The following is a 20006-nucleotide window of genomic DNA, read 5'->3' as shown; positions in this document are numbered from 1 at the left end:
TTTCACGAATTTTTTCAAAAATTTCATGTGCTCGGGCCATTGCAAAAACGACGATCACACAAAACAGTTGTCACTATAAACTCTGCCGAAACTAGTCCTTACCTTCTGAAGCAACGGTAGTCGGCTTATCGAAACAGGAATGTTAGCTCTATGCGCTCATAGCGGCAAAACGCGGGACTACAAAAGCTCTGCCCACAAAAAAATTAGTTCGGTTTCTTTTGGGTACCCCATCGTATGCCTTCAGTAATCATCATAATGATATGTGAGAGGTACAGGAGATAAGAAACATATTTGAAGTCCTGCTTAAGGCAGTAAGTTTGGTGATGTCTCGAACTGTTAGTAGCATGTGTAAGGTGGGTATCGTGATTAATGGCGGAAGCGAAAATCGAAAATAATGCATTACAAAATAGAGAGGGGCTCAAAAATATATACACATTTTAACAGAGGTTTATTAAGGATACAACCGCAAAGTTGAGCCGAAAAGTAATGTACGGTGTGTAGTGCGATGTTCCCTCAAATGGTGGTGCTAGTCACATGAATGCCAGAGCCACATTATCGAGTGATAAGACAGTCAAAGAAAATGGCACCGGAACTCTGTGTATACATTTTTTCGGTCCTCTCTGTGCCCTCCAAAACGCAGTACACGATGAAAGTTGGTGTGGCGTTAACAGTCTGAAATTCTGCGATAAACCTGGCAGATTTCGTGACATTCACACAGCCTGTTACAATAGTCACCGTGTAATTAAGCGGGTAAAATTGGCACTAACTTCGCCGACAAGCGGCGGTCGCTCGGTCGGTATAGTTCGCTTGCGGACTACAGACCACGGAGTTTAATTAAGCGGTTCCTACATCGTTAGTTTTCCTTCCAGTTACATTTCGTAACATGAAATCAGGTACGTGACGAAACTCGGTAAGTTTGCCCTTGCTGTTGGGGGAGTACCCAGTTGAATCCATACCGGATTGGTGCATGTCCTGATCGAGTGATAAAAGGAGAAACCCCTTCTCATTTTATCTCCTTGTTCTCTTCCAAAGAAAGTTCGGATACTGAATTTCTCATTCTGAAGCAGAGCGCATTATCACATCTTCCAATAAATTCCACTTGTAAGTTAACATACGTGCATGAAAGATATTTAGAACCGTGAGATCGGTTACAAGACGAAATAAGTTGTTCATGTCACTGTAGGTGTTAAGAAGTAGCCGTGACAATAAATAGACTATGTTATTACTATATATCCTTTATTGCACAGTGTTTATCTTTTGTATGTTTCAATGGGCGAATTTTCTGAACTGTGTCATTTATACATTTGCGCTTAATATATTTGCTAAACTGTCTACAGTTGTTTATATAAGGCAGGACTATCCAACTTGTATTAAAGTCCCAATTTGCAGATCACATTAAAAAAAATATTTTTTTTCAACATATCCATAAAAATATTTTCCCTGTAATCATCAGAAGCACGAACACACGAATAAGAATCAGACCAATAGGTAAAAAAAAAAAAACATTATTTTAAATTACATATTGCTTGCTCGACGTTACTTAACAACGGACAATAAAAGGTTTGCTAAATGTATCAATATTGCATACGACCATGGGTACTATTTCCACACATTTCTATAGATTCGTATTTAAAATAATCTGGAATATAGCAAAGAATATTTAGTAAGCATTTTTAATTTATTTCGAAAACATTCGTCGCCTCTAATAACAAGAGAAAAGAATCAAAAACTATTTTTGGGAACAGAAGAATAATCTCAAGCGGCAAAAATCCAAATTGAGAGCCACATACGGCCCTCATGTCGCAAGTTGGACAGCCCTGATGCAGTGTAAACTTGCCCAATTTCGTGACGCAATTTAGTTCATAAGAGGGCACTCATTTCGCCATCACAAACTTTAATGTGTGTTTGATAATTTAATAGTTCTCCATGAATGTTTCCAAATTGCAGCCATCTATGGCGAACTATTAAAGTAGCTAACGAACAATTCCTTAATTTGCGGAGAACTTAGGGCCTCTTCCCAGGAAATAAGTTGTGTCAGAAAACTGGATAGGTTTATGCTACGTGTTCTAAATAATTCCATGCTGCTAAGAGATATAAATAAAATAAATATGAATGATTGATAATTATAAAATCTAAGTAGGGTAATTAAAAATGAAATTATAATTTTCTGTTCTATGATGTAATGTACATCACTTCATTATTGCGTCAAGATCGGCTTAGATGAGCTTGTTGAAGTACGTGCAGCAGATGTGCATGTTTCTCACAGCTTAAAGTCTTACACATCGGGACGAGATTCATTGCGAAAAGAGCGATTTTAAATAAGTGATTTACTGCAGTAGTTAGCTGTTTCTTTTAGTCTGTCAAGATCTTTATCAATTTTCATTCTGGTGTTTATATGAAGACAATTGTAATTCCCGTTGAAGATTCAACAGAAGGTTTCTTAATTTCCTATAGTTTGCGGACTAAACACAGTTTAATTGTTAAGTTTTAAGTGCCAACACAATGGTGAGACCGTAATAGTAAGTCACGGTTTACGTTAATTTTTTTTTAAGTTCCTTGGGATGGTGGACCGCCTCTGTGGTCTAGTGGTCAGAGTTCCTGGCTACAGATCCAGAGGTTCCGGGTTCTATTCCCAGCGCTACCAGATTTTCTGAGAAGTAATGGGTTTGGAACGGGGTCCACTCAGCCTCGTGAAGATAATTAAGGAACTATTTCAAGAAAATAGCGGCTCCGGTCTAGAAAACTGAGATTAAAGGCCGTGGGGATCCGTTGCGCTGACCACCCGACACCCTCCATCCACAAAAGTTGGCACTAACTTCGTCGACAAGCGGCGGTCACTCGGTCGGTATAGTTCGCTTGCGGACTACAGGCCACGGAGTTTGTTTTTGTTTTGTTTGTTAGTCCATACTTACACTTAACAAGAGTATGCAGGTAGGGGTATTATAAATCTGTTCATGTCCGGTAGTGTTAACAATATGGAGCTATTAAAGTTTTAGTCATGAATGATGCAGATTACTGTAATACCGACTGAGCTGAATGTGTTCACGGTTTCGGGTATTTTCCTAGCCGAGATGTAGTAACGAGTCTGAGTACTGATGATGGTGATGGTGGTGGTGATGGGAGCTCATGAAGCCCGAGGTATGGTGGTGATGGTGGTGATGGTGATGGGTCCCGTCTTCTTCCTCCAGATCCTGACTGCTGCTAGCAGGAGACGCATCCACCCCCCGCCCCAACTCTTCACCAGGTCCTGTCCAGTCTCCGAGCCGCGGACCCTGAACATGTTGGCCTTGACTCTGCTGCTGGAAGCTAAACGGCCACGTCTGTAAGTACAAAAATAACACGCATTTATTTATCTGTAAAATTAGAATAGGGTCCGTTTGGAATTTCAAGGCAAATTGTCACCAATTCCCAGATTTAAATCCATTATATATGATGCGCCGGTCACGGTAGCCGAGCGGTCTGAGGCATGTACTGTCTTCGCTCGCTTGGAAGCCGGGATCGTGAGTTCGAATGCCACACAAGACATGGATATTTGTTATGTGTATGTGTTTATTCTGTGTTTATGTTTTCCTGCGCTTAGGTAGAGAGCTGATCACTCGTCCAAGGAGTCCTGCTATCTGTAAAATGATCAAAACGAAAAGAGAAAAACAACGTTGACACTGTAAAGGTATAAGAGGAACGGACTAAGTAAGTAAATAAGTAAGGGCAAAGCTATCCCTGTAACATGCTGTGGAGGCCCGTAGTGTTATGAGATGTTGAGGCTCTCATATTTTCTAGACAGTAGGCTCATAGATGGCGGTGAGGTTGTCAATCATAGCGCCGGCAGCCTTTACCCTCTAGGAAGATTCCCGGTACTAATTTCTGTTAGAGGCTGAGTCAACCCCAGGGCGACTGTGCGACTGGAAGGATTAGGTCAATTAAAAAATCCTATGACCTCATCGGGATTCGAACCTGCGACCTTCCGGCTTGTAACATAGTGCCTCAACCAACTACGTTGCCGCATGCCCCGTTGTTCTCTTAAATATAATCAAAATTGTATTCTTCATTTAGTCAAATTTGAGTGCATGGGCTTGGTACAGAAGCCATGGCAGCTAAGTCAGTAGAATAACAGCGCACGAAACAATGGCCTGGTTTCTTATTTATTTATTCGTGATTTATTGAACGGGGCTGCAGTATTTCGGGTGAAAGTTCTTCGTATGATAAGATGATTACGAAATGAAGTCTGGAAAGTGTTTGGAATGAATCAGTCGTGGTCTATTTTAAGTCACTATTCTGGAATTACCTGGAGGGACTGAGCAAAACCACAGGAAACCTCAGTCGAGATAGTGTTCCGATTGAGAGTCGAAGGAGGCACCTCCAGAACACGTATAACCTGGTTTCGATTCACGGTAGAGGTGTTGACATTTTCCTGCTTACTCCCAAGTTCAGACCCCTTTCCAATAGGCAGCAGAGTGTAAAGCTGACCGTGACCCAACTTCAGTGTCAAAAAGAATGCGTGGAGTCATAAATCCATGCCCAGAATCTGGTTATATGCAGCCGACAATGTTCAACCAGTATGATTGGTATTGCTGATAAAGCTAAACAGCGCGGCTGTGAGGTGCTTACTATTTCGCCGTCGTAGTTCGGCAACTTCTCCAGCAGCTTTGTAACACGTGCAGCCTAATTAGACTCTGCAGGCGGTAGACATACTTTCGGGTTCCATAAACGGCTGGGAATTTCTTGACTAATAGTTCAGTAGCAACTAGTTCACTAAGAAGGACCCTACTTCTGTCTGTCTATCTGTCTATCTGTCTATGGTTCTACAGCCCTTTGTTGGACCTTGGTTTGTATTTCAGTTTCTTAATCCTATAGACAGTCGGTGGGGGCACGCGGTAGCGTAGTTGGTTGAGGCACTGTGCTACAAGCCGGAAGGTCGTGGGATCGAATCCTGATGAGGTGAATTTTTTCAATTTACCTAATCCTTCCAGCCGCATTATGGCCGTAGGGTCGACTCAGCCTCTAACAGAAATGAGTACAAGGAATATTATTTGGGTTAAAGGGCGGCCGGCGCGTAAGGCTGACAACCTTACCGCCATCTATGAGTCGATTGTCTAGAAAATCTCAAAACCCACGGCCTGTTACAGGGATATCTTTACTTTTACTTACTATAGACAGTCGGTAGGACAACTAGAATGGAGGATCAGCCCATCGCAAGGCCGCCACCTGCACACAGAAGAACGTAAACACAAAATAAACGCACACAGACATCCATGACTTGAGTGGGATTCGAACCCATGTTCCCAGCTTTCGAGCGAGCGAGAACAGTTCCTTGCGACCACTGTGATTAGCAGAATGATGCTTAGTGAAGCAGAATAGGTATTACGGTCTTCGTATAAAATCGAAATCAAAATTTAATTTGAGTATACAATTCGTATAGCTGTGAGTACCGTGCACGCAGTTATGCGGCATTGACAGCGGAGATGTTACGCGTGTACAGGCGCGCTACCATGTACTGTTATACACCCAGTCACGATTTCGAAACAACAGCATATTTCTGAATATATTTTTTTTATTAAGAAGAAAATATGTCTGTATTGCTTTGGCGCACGTTTACTTTTCGCCTTTGTCTTAAATTAAACAGTAAATGCCACCCACGACCCAAGTTTCCGAAATAATCTAAACCCTCCTTCTCTCTTTCCGATAAACAAAGATGGCGCTAAAAGTTTGGGGGTACGAGACAGGATCCACCTGGGACAATATGGCGTCCGGCCAGCCTTCGCTATACAGACATAGACAAAGCGCGAGGGCTCACCAAAAATAAACAATTAGATTGCTTCAAGAATCATTAAAAATTGTTGCGAGCTAGTGAGGACTGCGTCCAGCTGTCGCTGTGTTTAGAGCACGAGGACAAAGGAACGCACCCAGCACACTCCACTGTTTTTTTTTCAATATGGCTTGATGCGCATCAGCAGCGGAGATTAATGTAGAGATACGACGTAAAAATCAAATTGGGGGGTTGTTTAACTTATCGAGTTATTACGACTGGTTGTCAGACGTTTGGAAAATCATGCACAGCATAGTAACCGTGGTCGCTTCCCTCCATTTCGTTGCATTATCTCAGAAAAATGTAAGGATTAGTGAGAAAGTGTAACGAACATTGTGTAATGCATTTCCTCTACAACTTTTATCTGACAGAATTACTGGGGTTTTGGACTTTTTCCATCGTCCGGTATTCTAGAGAATATAAAATACGACGTTTCGGAAAATGAATCTGTTTTCGTCCTCAGGTGAAGGGGGAAGACACCTACTCACTTGGGCCTCTGAGTAGGTGTGTTCTCCCCACTTTACCTGAGGACGGAAACAGATCCAGTTTCTGAAACGTCGTATTATTTTAGTCTCTAGAATACCGGACGATGGAAAAAGCCCCAAAAAACAGGAATTCTATGTGTTACACGCCATCATCAGAACCCTTTAAAATCAATTTTATTCCGGAATTTTCGCCCCATAAATATTTGTCGAGTTATGCTGCATGTGCGAGCAGTACTTAGTAGGTCTTCATGTAAAGAGCCCTCTGTTTTTGCCCAGTTTTAACAAAAGAACATTTCTAAAATTTTCAGAGAAAATTCGCCAGTACCAAATTTCATGGGAATCCGTTCTTAATTTTTGAGTTGTTACATGTGGATAGACAGACATGTTATTAGGCATATTTTTTTTAACTTTTCGTTGCGAAAGCGCCAAAATCATACAACAATAGAATATGTTATAGACTCGTAGTAGGTCATTATCATTACGTAGCACATACAGGGTGTTTCACGACTTTAGGGCATAAGTGCAGGAGGTGATTTCCTAGGTCTTTGTGATCAAAAAAGTTCATATAAACATGTGTCCGATTTTGGACGGTTACGGAGTTATGACCGTTTTAAACTCAGAATAGAAGGTAACGATTACTGACAATAAACGGAACAAAATAATAAACCAGCATAATACATGATACATTTAAAGTATGAATGTAAAGTTAACTTCGTGAAATTACCTTTAATTTGAATTTATTGGTGCTTAAAGCTGATTTTCGAAAATGCCACCGCCGGCCGCAACACAGGCTGCCGCTCGGTTGTGAACCTCGCGGGTACATACCAACCCAACCCGCCTTAGGTACCTCTCAAATGTCGAGATAATGAGAACGCTCTGTCTGTAGCTGGCTAAAAATAGCGACCCGTCAGATGATAGTCGCGGTTCACACGAGGGCGTGTACGGGAATGAAAAAAACGGTCATAACTCCGTAACCGTCCAAAATCGGACACATGTTTATATGAACTTTTTTGATCACAAAGACCTAGGAAATCACCTCCTGCAGTTAACTTGTTAGCCTGGGTTTCAGTATTAAAATATTGCAAAAATCTGTCACTACTATGTGTTAAGGCATGCATATTTTGAGTCTTGTTGTCCTGTGAACGTGATATCAGACACATTAACAGCCAGTGTCATCTCTGTTTGTGCGATGGAAATAAAATATGCCTACTGGAAGTAAAAACGTAAGCATGCTCCTGTGCTTAATTAAGCGCCCTGCCATGAAGAAGTATTTGGGAGTGGAGGCAAACCTCCAAGTAAATTATTTCCCCTACAGTTGGATTTCTGTTGTCCAGCGTGTAGACATTCATTCTGTAAAAATTACTTTTTTGGTTTTAATTACGAGCCTTATTCTCAAATTACTTGGGGGGGGGTAATGAGGAAAGGTGGCTTCCAGCTATCAAAATCCCAACCGAAAGAGAAAAACTCGTGAAATTTTGTATGGAAACACACATATAAACTTTAAAATTGAATTCTACATTAAGAGTTACAAATATGGCGGAGGCGCGTAAATTCCTGAGATTATATCTACTTCATGGATTAGGCGAATCGCCTGTTCCGGCCTCTAACATTGTTACATCTACTTCCACCTTCTTCTTGGCCTTCTTATGTCTTGTCTCTACTGCGGACGACATTTATAGGCTTGGGATGGAATGCGAGAGTGTTGCGTCATCTGCAAACACATTTTCCATTTCTCTCTGTGGTCTGTAATTTACTCATATTTTTTTTTTATTATATCGTTTATTAGCAATCTGAATTTAAATTCAATGAGCTAATTTGCTGTCATGTACAATAGTTTTACTCATATGAAGGAAGATTCCAAACATCGCATCAGTCTCAGCTTTGTCATAGTTACAATATGTAACATGAAGGTAAAGTTGTCCCTGTGTTTATCTAATTAAGCACTACGCCATGAAGTCGCATGGGGGAGTGGATGTATAGATCCATATTTTCTTGACCTCAGCGCTAGCTGGAGGTGAGTGATCAGCTTCACGCCCCTGCAGCTTTATCCCCGGGAAAAGAGCGCCCGGTATCCATTGGATAGGAGGTTGCGTGGACCCAGATACGGTCTGGATGATTTGGAGAAGAGAAAATTCTTGTCCGTACCGGGACTCGAACTCCGACACCTTTATCGTTCCACCAGTAGCCAGTCACTATACTGACTGAGCTATCCCGGCTCTTAGTTAAAATTTATATCAGCGGAAATTATATAAAGAATGTCACTTTACTTTGCTAATCTTACCACATAGACCAGGCATGTCCAACGCGTCGATCGCGGGACGATTTTTGGTCGATCTCGTAGGCCTATAAGGAAATTATACGTGAAAAGCATGTAAATTCACTGGTAATATAATATGATTATATTCAGATTTTGAAAGGAAAATACGTATTAGTCATTCATGTTTTTCTGTACTTTCAATGTATGTAGCTTTTACCACAAACATCATGTGTCGTGTTATTTTTACCAATATTTCTGCTTAAAGCGAGGTACGACGATAGGAGGGGGTGGTAGATCACTGGCAGTTTTGACACTAAAAAGTCGATCACAACCAGTTTGAAGTTGGACATGCCTGATATAGACAGAAACATTTTAAATTGTGTTCTTCCCCAGAATTTGTTTGTATTTACTGATTTTACTCTAAATTAAATCGTTGGTACGTAAGTGTATGTTTATAATTCGCACATTATTTGGGCGGACTAATGTCCGGGGTCTCTTCTCCTACCCCCACTCCCCACCCCCTCCCCCCGCCGTCTCTTTAAGCTGCTGTTTGTGTTGGAACAAGCAGCAAGGATATAACGTGTCATAAAACCCGCGGGTGATTATTTTCAATGCCCGCGCACACAGCACAGAAGTGGTTGGCTGCGAGCAATAATAGCATATGTAACGCCACGGTATTTTGTTTCCTTTCAACGCGTTGTATACATTAGTTGTTACTGAAAACGGAGTTCAACACTGTTCTCATCTAACTAACTATCAAACTAATTATTCGACCAGCTAGTTAAAGGTAAATATGTGTTGCGGTTAGGCTCTGTCTTCGAACGGCTTAGCCTTGGGTTCATTTTTGAGGCCTTTTTCATATGAGATTCGTTCTAATATCTTCGGTTTTCTCCTGCTAATTATCATTCCACCATTGCTCAGTACCCGTCTATCACCGCCCCCTGAGATGTTCGGTAGTCCTGACCAGACAGGACACTGCCATATCCTATGTCCTTAAAACAGAGGCTTCATTTCTGAATTCGCTGGTTACAGAGTGAGGAAGTTAGACATGTAATCCTTTACCTCTTTGTGTGACAATCCTAAACATGTGCACCACATCCTTTAAATAAACTGAAATTTCACCCACGAATTTTATTTATGTGTTTCGTCTGGTTCTGAAGAAACAACGATCCGTTTGTCGAACTGTATTAACTGACTAATCTTTGTAATGGGGATGCGGTGTGTTTTTTTGGAGACAAGAGCCTACTTTTAAAATATTATATAAGCAGCCTCATCCCATAAAGATTAAGTAACAAAGAGACAAGCTAAGGAATTTAGTAACCAAAATATTCATGGCTATCTAATTAACCGATTAATGCATTAAGTAACTAATTAACCAATTCCGTGATATAATATTGTAACGAATATGGCCATTTGCTAGGCAAAGGTTCGGCAAAGCCGGAATAGCAACATAAATGGAAGTCCTTTTGCTAAGAACGGCTCACCATTTTCCGTTACAACGGACAACAGGCCGAAACACGAGCTGTTCCGTGTGGTGGCCTCTATTCGGTCCTCCCGAAGTTGTAAAAGAGAGCTCATTCGTAAATTCAATTCGTAAGAGACTTCAGAAGGCAGTTAATAGTTGAGTGTCCAGCTGTGGGGTGTTGACCAGCGGACACTTGAAGCTCAAGAAGTGACTGACCAGTAAATCAGAACCAAGTCAGAGCCACGCAGAAGGGAACACACTCGTAGTTCAGCAAGGAATGGGGCGAGTCTTAGGTAGGCCGCACACCGGTCTGAGTCATGGTGCTGACGTCAGCTTCATGCTGACGAATCACGAATGAAGCAAGACCGCGTCTTTTGTCTCATGTCTTGATGCTTGTCTTGACGCAGTTGGTGTGCGGCCGTCCTTAGAGAGTCACTTATTGTGAGCTGTTACAGCTGATTGTAACTGTAAAGAAGTGCCAATAAATTCAATCATCTAATCCAGAATCCGTTATTATGTGTCACGAAAACCCCAGTACGTGGCAGTGTTCCTTAAGGAGTTGATAATTGGTTAAGCTGGTCAAGAAATATTCAATTTTATAGAAACTGAATGTTCAACGCTGTTTTAATCTAACCAACTAATTAACTAACCAACAACTAACTAACTACCAAGTTAGTTAGTTAGTTATTTAGAGAGGGTGGGTTTCCCCATGCACCGCGACCAGTTTGATCTATTGTGCTTCCCTCTATGATATTCTACCAGTCTCTTTATCCTACCGATAAATGGTGCGTACCATCAGTCCCGCGAGCAAGCGAGTTCGGCCACTTGCTTAGCGGTGTCTATAATGCCTTCCCCATCTATCAGAGGCCTTAGAGACTACTGTTGGGCGGGAAACGTCCTGGAATTTGGCTCAGTGATCCTCTTTGGGGATATGAGGTTCTTTTACGTGCCGTAAAGTTACGACACCGGACACACAGCTTAAAGTCCCTCCCGGAGGACTTGTTCCCTGAATTTTTCCGCCCTTAAAAATTCGACGACTTCCGCCGGGTATTTGAACCCGCGTACTACGAGTCATGAGGTGGGAACGTTACCTCTAGACTACGGAGGCCGCTTAACTAACTACATAACTAACCAATGAACGTATACGGAAACTAGGAGATTCATTTAAACTTTACTATCCAAAGCGAATTTCATCCTATTCTATTCTAAATTTAATCGAAGTTCGTCACGTAGTCTTTTAGATGAAACTTTTTGATGTTCAGACAGGCAAGACCATCTTATTATTTAATTTATTGTTCTTCAGATAGCAAACACAAACCAAACACGAAACACGGAGCTTCGCTCAGTTCGCGGAGTAAATTCCCGACTGAGGGCAGAGTTTGCCATACTCTGCTGGTCTGTCGGACCCAATGCAAGTCTCATGGGAGGTGACAGATGAATACGGGGTTACTGGAAGTAGAAAACCAAACTACACGAAGTCAGATTTTATCAATGTCACCCAGTCTACTGGAAACTTCAGATGGACTGTTCTGGGATTGAACTCCGAGCTCCGCAGAGAGAAACACGAGCACACGAGCCCGACTTTTGGTACACGCCTTTGCGCACAACATAAATACCAATGCCACGTGCTGATTGCTTTAACTCGCTTCTTCCTGAAATACAAACTCCAAGACTACAGCAGAAACTGTTGTGCTAGCTGTCTGTCTCTCTGTCTCTACATATACCGCACGGCAAACCCAAGGATCAGGTTCACAACTCGGTTACTCTTTATCGTCTTTCATATTGTTGAGGTGGGACACCACCTCATCTTTTTCGAAACGCATTTCGAAAAAATCCTGATGCCTACACGTAATTTCCTTTTACTTATGCCGTATTAAAGATTTGCAGTGGTATGCATGTAGTTAGCAAAGCGCAAGGAAAATGATTTGCTTTTGAGTAGGTGTTATTTGTTATCTTCGTCAGTAACAGAGTTTCTATGTCTGTTCAATGTGATATCTGTGCTGTTCATTATCTTTGTCAATAGAATTTCTGTGTCTGTTCAATGTGATATCTGTGCTGTTCATTATCTTTGTCAATAGAATTTCTGTGTCTGTTCAATGTGATATCTGTGCTGTTCATTATCTTTGTCAATAGAATTTCTGTGTCTGTTCAATGTGATATCTGTGCTGTTCATTATCTTTGTCAGTAACAGAATTTCTTTGTCTGTTCAGTGTCATATCTGTACTGTTCATTATCTTTGTCAATAGAATTTCTGTCTTTGTATAGTGTGACATCTGTGCTCTCACACAAATGTTAAGATAAGGGTATAAAGATAAAGTTGAGACCAATACGATTGTGAGACCTCGAGGCTCCCACATTCTCTAGACAGTCTGCTCACAGATGGAGGCCTTACGCGCCCGTCGCCCTTTACCCCCCAGGAAGATTCTTGGTACTCATTTCTGTTAGAGGCTGAGTCGACCCCAGGGACACAGTGTGCCTGGAAGGATTAGATCAATTGAAAAAATCCACCTCATCGGGACTTGAACCCGCGACCTTCCGGCTTGTAGCCTAGTGCCTCAACAAAGTACGCTACCGCCTGCCCCATTATTATTATTATTATTATTATTATTATTATTATTATTATTATAGTACCAACGGTACTTGAACCTGCAAGGCCTAATGCTTGTAACTTTCAGGAGCCTGATTAAACAATTGGTTAATAAGTGACTCATTTCCTAACAAACTGACTAGAACTGATTTACATAATTAAGAAACTAGCTAATTAAATGAATGATTAGCTGACTAACTAACACAAGAGTTCTCAAAATTTGTGATAGTGCAACTCCCACCCCCACGTAAAATTTACATAAATTTACCCTATCCCAACACTCTTATTTCTGTCGGTCAGCGAAAAATGAAATTCTGAACATCGTTCGAGGTTCATACCAGACAGTACGGTGATAAAATCAGCATAAATTAGACCTACAACCTCACCACGTCTCTAAAACATGTGAAAATAATTTCGCTTTCTGCAGCTCCATTTCCGAAAGCACCCATTTCCATCTTGCTGACTTGTCAGACTGTGCTTGGGTACAACTATATTTTAAATAATTATTGAGAACTCATTGACCCCAATGAAAATAGAATTCAACTCTCTGGGTGGGTCGCGACCCACACTTTAGAAACCATGAATTAAGCCCGTATCCCTATTATTTCTATAGCAGCTGTTATTGAGTAATTTGCTTGACATATTTCATGCAATTCGAAAATTCTGTAATAATTATTATGGCAAAGTCATTTAATTTAATTTTATATCTTTATAACCCACATCTCTAATATCTATTTTAGTATTATTATCCCCTCTACAAGAACCGGAGCACCTCAGTCAGTGTGGGGACTAGTTTCTGGGACGCTTGACTGAGATTCCCTGCACGGGTGGAGATTTTTCTCCCCGTTACCGGGTTCAGACCGTCCCTGGGGCCCACTCAGCTCCAAATTCAGCGGATATCCGTGACGCTTTCCTAGGAATAAAGTGGCTAGAGCGTGAAGCTGTCCATCCCTTCCACCTAATGCTGAGGTTAAGCGTAGTTTTTCATGATGTGGGACAACTACACCATAAGCTTTAAAATTATAGAAGCGACAACAGGGATGATTTGTGTCAGAGAAATTATATGAAATCATAACAACTTATCAGTTACAGGATAATAGCTTTAGCTAATAAACTGGATGAATTTATGTATTTGTATGGACCACTACATTTCGGTCTTAAATAAAAATCAACTTTTAATATATTTTCTTCCAAGTAACTACATAATATAGGCCGCGCCATAGCTCAAGCGGTTAGTCGCTGGCTTCCCACCACGGCGGCCCGTGTTCGATCCCGGGTCTGGTCAAGTGTGATTTGTGGTGGACAAACTGGCGCTGGGGAAGGTTTTCTACGAGTACTTCGGTTTCCCCTGCCAATCTTCATTCCACAAATTGCTCCACAATCACTCTCACCTATCATCTTGGGCTGGTTCAATAGGCCAGAAGTGGTCGCAGTGCAAAGGACTTAGTCCCACCGCACAAGCAATAAAAAAACTACATAATATAATTTCACTACTGAGGTTTTTAGTGCAAAATGACTGCTAATGGTGTGTGAACTTGTAGTTCGTGCGGGCGGTAGCGGAACAAATCCCTCTGCTCCTTCCTGCCAACATTAGAAGTTCATTTTTGAAAGCGTAACTCAAAACTCAACCTTGGTTTTGTATTAATTAAGACATGAAAGCGTAATGTTACAGAGAACGGGTGGACACGGGTCATTGCCTTCTGAGTGCCTTCATTCTAGATTTATCCGTAATCGTTTGTCATAAACACGAAAGAAGTTCTACATTCGGTATTAGCGCAGTCGGGATAGCGATTGGTTAGGGGCTGAACGGCCGAGGGGTCGGAGCTCGAGCCCCGGTAGGGGCAAGGCTTTTCTCCTCTCTACATTGCCCAGGCCGGTTCTGGGGTCCACCGAGTCTCCTATTCAGTGGGTACTAGGGGCTCTTTCCTTGGGGGTAAAGCGGTTGGTTCGTGAAGGTGACCGCTCATCTCCAACTAGTTCTGAAGTCAAAATACGTGGATCTATAGATCCACTCCCCCATACGCCTTCATGGCGTAGTGTTTAAATAGTTAAGCACAGGGACAAGTTTTCCATCTGTTACTCAGTCGTCCCCACTAACGTCGACTCAGCCTCTAACAGAAATGAGTACCAGAAATCTTCCTGGGGGTAAAGGCTGACAACCTCACCGCCATCTGTGAGCCTATGTCTAGGTAATGTGGGAGCCACGATGTTTGACCTCCACGGCCTATTACAGGTATAACTTTACTGTTTACGTTTTACCTTTAGTTCGACTCACCAGGTTGAGAGGGTGTATGGGGGCCACTTCTGCCACCTCGTCCGTGAGGATGGCCCTGAGGTGCGCGATGTAACTGGTGGCAAGGCGCAGCGTATCCAACTTAGAGAGCTTCGTGTCTGCCGGGACCCAGGGCAGGGTGGTCTTGAGACGACAGAACGCTTTGCTGAGGACTCGCATACGCGCGCGCTCCCGCGCGTTCGCTGCGTTCCTCTGCTGCGGCTTTTCGCGTGTGCACATCCCATCTTCGTCGTCACAGAGGTCCGGGCTCGATCCTCCACGAGATCCACTCACTGCACCACGTCTTCGGCGAGGCATTTCCTGCCGGACATAGATCACTGTTGCACTGCACCAAGTAACGCAATCACGGGCCATGCATCTATGGACAATATTTCTGATGATCGATAGTTCAGCCGATAAATCAACTGGCTCCTATGGTCGGGTGTATTTGGGGATTTTTTATGTTTAGTGTTTTCATGTCGAGATTGGCACTCCAACATGCTCAGCCTCGTATCGGATGTTTTCGTTTCATGTCTCTAACCTGAGTTCTTTTGCATGAATTTTAGAAACACAGTAGACTCCTATACAGCGTGTACCAAAATTATTGGAGCTGTTTCAAGCGGCCATAACTGCTTTGGAAACGTACGCAGAAGTATGTTTCCCACATGGAACGAAACGACAGGTATTCAAGTTTTGATCGCATGCATAATTCCACTCCTCCCTCTCTCGATCCCTGACGTACGAAAGAGAAAATGGCGACACCGATGCAGAAAGCGTTTTGTGTGCTGCAGTTTGCAAAGTATGAATCAGTTGTTTCTCTTCAGTTGGCCTTCCGGCCACAATTTCAGAGTGATACCTCATCTGCCAAAAGCATTAGGCGTTGGTATTAGCAGTTTCAGAAAAGGGGGTGCCTTTGTAAAGGGAAAAGTGCAGGACGTCCGCATGTGTCACAAGAAAGTGTGGAAGGAGTGAGACAGTCTTTTTTTCGCAGTCCGAAGAAATCTGTGCACCATGCGAGTCGTGAACTGGGGACGCCGACTGAGACTGCATGGAGGGAGGGTGTTGAGAAAGAGATTGGAAATGAAGCCCTATCGACTTCACTTGGTGCAGTTTCTTCAGTCATTTTGTGCATGGTATACAGCCAAGCATTTTTATCATTTTGTAAGATTTGAAATCTTCTCGGGCGTTCAGACGTGTCAGTGTTGAACTAAACACCGACGTTTCAGAGATCTCTTCGGTCTCCATCTCAGGGTCGATGAGGACACATGGGTGTTCTCTGAGACGTCGGTTTTTAGTTCGATATTGACACGTCTGATCACCCGAGAAGATTTTAGCATATTTTTACCATTTGTTATGTCAGATTAGCCAGTCACGGTGGCCGCGCCGTCTAATGCATGAACTGTTTTCGCTTGCTCAAACGCAGGGATCTTGGGTTCGAATCCCACTCGAGGCATGGATGTCTGTATTAGTGCTGCTCTGTGTGTAGGTAGCGGCCTTGTGACAGGCTAATCCCCCATCCAAGGAGTCCTACCGACTGTGTATAGAATTAAGAAGCTGACAAAGCGTCCAGGGTTCAACAGAAAGGACTAGAGAGCCATAGATAAACAGATAGATAGACAGATAAACTGCCCAATTATTGTGTATATATTGAATTTGTTTCCTGAGCATACTTAGTCATACCGACAGCTTTCTTTCCGGATTGGTTGCCTGTTTCGAAGCACTGTGTGTGCCACCACGAAATGAAAACGGAAATAAATTAAATAGAAGTACATAGATTATGTGTATTTTTGCTGTGTTGATTTAAGGGGAAGGAACGAGAAATATGGCTCAGTCGGTAACGATTTTGACTTGTACACAGGAGATACACGATTCAAATCTTGGCAGAGATGTTGTCTATTCTGACTGAGATCTTCTTTCGTGATTTTTCCCATTGTATGTAGGAAAATGCCGGCATAACACCTTAAATGAAGTCACGACTGCGTTCTTTCACATGCTCTCAACTCATTCTTCGCTGGTAGTTACCGACAGCATAGACAGATAGGTTCAGGACCGGGTTTACAGTTGTGCGTGCCCCTGACTATCCAAATGTGGAAGCCCCTAACAATAACGACAAATTTGGGTTTGATATTTATTTTTTTGTTCATACTTTTTGCAGTAACAGAGAATGAAACTACATTTTCTTGATTTTAGAGAAAAAATATTTGAATGAAATTCGTGGATTCATTTTACATATTGTGGGGGTCCCGGAGCGTCCCCCCCCTTACATCCGGCACTGCCTCCTCCACTTCCTATGAATGGCTAGCCTTCTCTTGATCCTGGTATACTTTTCGGTTCTGTTGAGTTTGCATGGCCTTTACATCGTTTATAATTTACTTACTCAGTCGTGGACGCATGGGATCTTGAGTGCCAAATGCAAGTCGCAGACTGATATTCGTCCCTCAGTATTACATCTGAGTGGCCACTGATATCTTTGCAAGACACGTCTTGAAACGTTACGCCTCTTCACACATAAATAAGTAGCAAGAGTCCATCAAGTATAACTAGTTTACTAGGAGTAAGTATAAGTTTTGCCTTTACATCTTTCGGCCATTATTGGTCATCATCAGAAGGCATAGCCAACACTTTAGAGGAACTACTTCATGAGAAGGCATACCCAGTCCTATAGAAGAACTACTTCATCAGAAGGCACATGTAACACTATAGAGGAACTACTTCATCAGAAGGCATAGCCAACACTATAGAGGAACTACTTTATGAGAAGGCATACCCAGTCCTATAGAAGAACTGCTGCATCAGAAGGCATAGGTAACACTATAGAGGAACTACTTCATCAGAAGGCATAGGTAATACTATAGAGGAACTACTGCACCAGAAGGCATCAGTAACACTATAGAGAAACTATTTCATCAGAAGGCATAGGTAACACTATAGAGGAACTACTTCATCAGAAGGCATAGCCAACACTATAGAGGAACTACTTTATGAGAAGGCATACCCAGTCCTATAGAAGAACTGCTGCATCAGAAGGCATAGGTAACACTATAGAGGAACTACTTCATCAGAAGGCATAGGTAATACTATAGAGGAACTACTGCACCAGAAGGCATCAGTAACACTATAGAGAAACTATTTCATCAGAAGGCATAGGTAACACTATAGAGGAACTACTTCATCAGAAGGCATAGCCAACACTATAGAGGAACTACTTTATGAGAAGGCATACCCAGTCCTATAGAAGAACTGCTGCATCAGAAGGCATAGGTAACACTATAGAGGAACTACTTCATCAGAAGGCATAGGTAATACTATAGAGGAACTACTGCACCAGAAGGCATCAGTAACACTATAGAGAAACTACTTCATGAGAAGGCATAACCAATCCTATAGAAGAACTGCTTCATCAGAATTGAATAATACTTCATCAGAAGGCATATGTAACACTATAGAAGAACTGCTGCATCAGAAGGCATAGGTAACACTATAGAGGAACTACTTCATCAGAAGGCATAGGTAATACTATAGAGGAACTACTGCACCAGAAGGCATCAGTAACACTATAGAGAAACTATTTCATCAGAAGGCATAGGTAACACTATAGAGGGACTACTTCATCAGAAGGCATAGCCAACACTATAGAGGAACTACTTTATGAGAAGGCATACCCAGTCCTATAGAAGAACTGCTGCATCAGAAGGCATAGGTAACACTATAGAGGAACTACTTCATCAGAAGGCATAGGTAATACTATAGAGGAACTACTGCACCAGAAGGCATCAGTAACACTATAGAGAAACTATTTCATCAGAAGGCATAGGTAACACTATAGAGGAACTACTTCATCAGAAGGCATAGCCAACACTATAGAGGAACTAATTTAGGCGTGTTGTTGCTTGTTTTATAACTATTATTAAATCCCTTTACTATACTGCAGAAATAACCCATGCTGAAAAAAGTGCTTAAAGTTATTGCTTTATAATGTCGGTGATGGCCAATAATAGCCAAGACATGTAAAGGCAGACATTTTACTTGCTTCTATTAAATTACATACAATTTATGGGCCTCTGTTATTTATTTGTGTCTACTGAAAATTTTAGCTTTATGATTTTCACTTCCTCGCAAAATGCGGGAAAGCGACACAGCCGAAACAGTGATTAAATAAATGTATGTAGTGTCAAAGAGGTATTCTTGAATGCTGTATGGAAACATTCTGAACTTCATCAACACAGCAGAACTTTCCTGTATAATCAAAGGAGGGGTCTCGCCTTCAGCAGTCAGTATAGTCGGAGCCATATATGCATCTGTAATCAAGTACTGTCAGCGGGAGATAAGAGGGAAGTTTAAAATAAAAATGGCGAAAATATATTTGAACTAAAACTAAAATAAAGTAGAAAGTAGGAAATGAACCCATCAAACCAAATCAAGAGACGAAACTCAGAAACACAGGTGCAGAAGAAGGATACAAATAGAATTACGCCGACGAAGGTTGTCTCATGACAACGGAGCTAATCAAGTAGGCTCCTCGCCACCCTTTCACCTGAGAACAGACCCGGTTTCCGAAACATTGGGTCCGTTTTAGAACACTAGACAATGTACAAAGCCCAGAAACTTAATAATACCGCACTATCAGATCTTTGCAGTATTAATAAATTATTGGTTAACTGATTTATGATGAAATATTTACAATTTTCACACCCCTGTTGTTTTCTTACCTTCAGTTCTATGCTTATTTTTTATGTTCAGACCCTCTCTAGACTCTAGCTATGGAATATATAAAATTTCACTATACATCTTAGAAACAAAATCTAAATAGAACATGATTACTACAATAACATGGCACACACACATGAACACACACACACACACGAACTACTCTAAGTGTCTCTGATAACTACTGTTGGCTCCTGAGGCAAAGCAGACAAATCCCGTGACGAAATCTTCCAACTAGCGTGACCAGCAATTAGCACATGCCAGAAAAGGGGGGGGGGGGTGAGATGCTGCGGGTCCATGAGAGAGGGTCGCGAACCCAGGAAGGAGGGCGTGGTTTCCAAACGTACGTAATGGGCCCGGGAGAGGCTGGATTGGTCCAGACATCGATAGAGTTTGTGTCATTGGTAGATCCGTAAGCTGTAGATGATTA

At 42.0% G+C, this 20006-nt stretch overlaps 1 protein-coding gene across 1 annotated transcript; it reads right to left on the bottom strand.

Annotated features, from left to right (window-relative positions):
- Positions 1-2825: 2825 nt before the first annotated feature.
- Positions 2826-19782, bottom strand: LOC111869105 (transcription factor 21). Its single transcript, XM_023860331.2, has 3 exons — positions 19579-19782; positions 14873-15190; positions 2826-3320 (listed from the first exon to the last, which is right to left on the bottom strand). Exons 2-3 carry the CDS (start codon positions 15185-15187, stop codon positions 3063-3065), a joined length of 573 nt encoding a protein of 190 aa, XP_023716099.1. The 5' UTR covers positions 15188-15190; positions 19579-19782; the 3' UTR covers positions 2826-3062.
- Positions 19783-20006: the final 224 nt, after the last annotated feature.

Source organism: Cryptotermes secundus, unplaced genomic scaffold, assembly GCF_002891405.2.
Source record: "Cryptotermes secundus unplaced genomic scaffold, Csec_1.0 scaffold546, whole genome shotgun sequence".
In the NCBI taxonomy this organism is placed as follows: Eukaryota; Metazoa; Arthropoda; class Insecta; order Blattodea; family Kalotermitidae; genus Cryptotermes; species Cryptotermes secundus.
The sequence above is the reverse complement of the archived record's forward strand: the minus strand, read 5'-3'. Positions and strand labels throughout refer to the sequence as shown.

What these genes read in the sequence shown, in the direction of transcription:
- LOC111869105 (XM_023860331.2), bottom strand. Translation starts at nt 15,187, where the DNA reads ATGCCTCGCCGAAGACGTGGTGCAGTGAGTGGATCTCGTGGAGGATCG. An exon ending in CCATACACCCTCTCAACCTG is followed by an intron (nt 3,321 to 14,872) that starts GTGAGTCGAACT and finishes TTGTACTTACAG; the next exon opens with ACGTGGCCGTTTAGCTTCCA.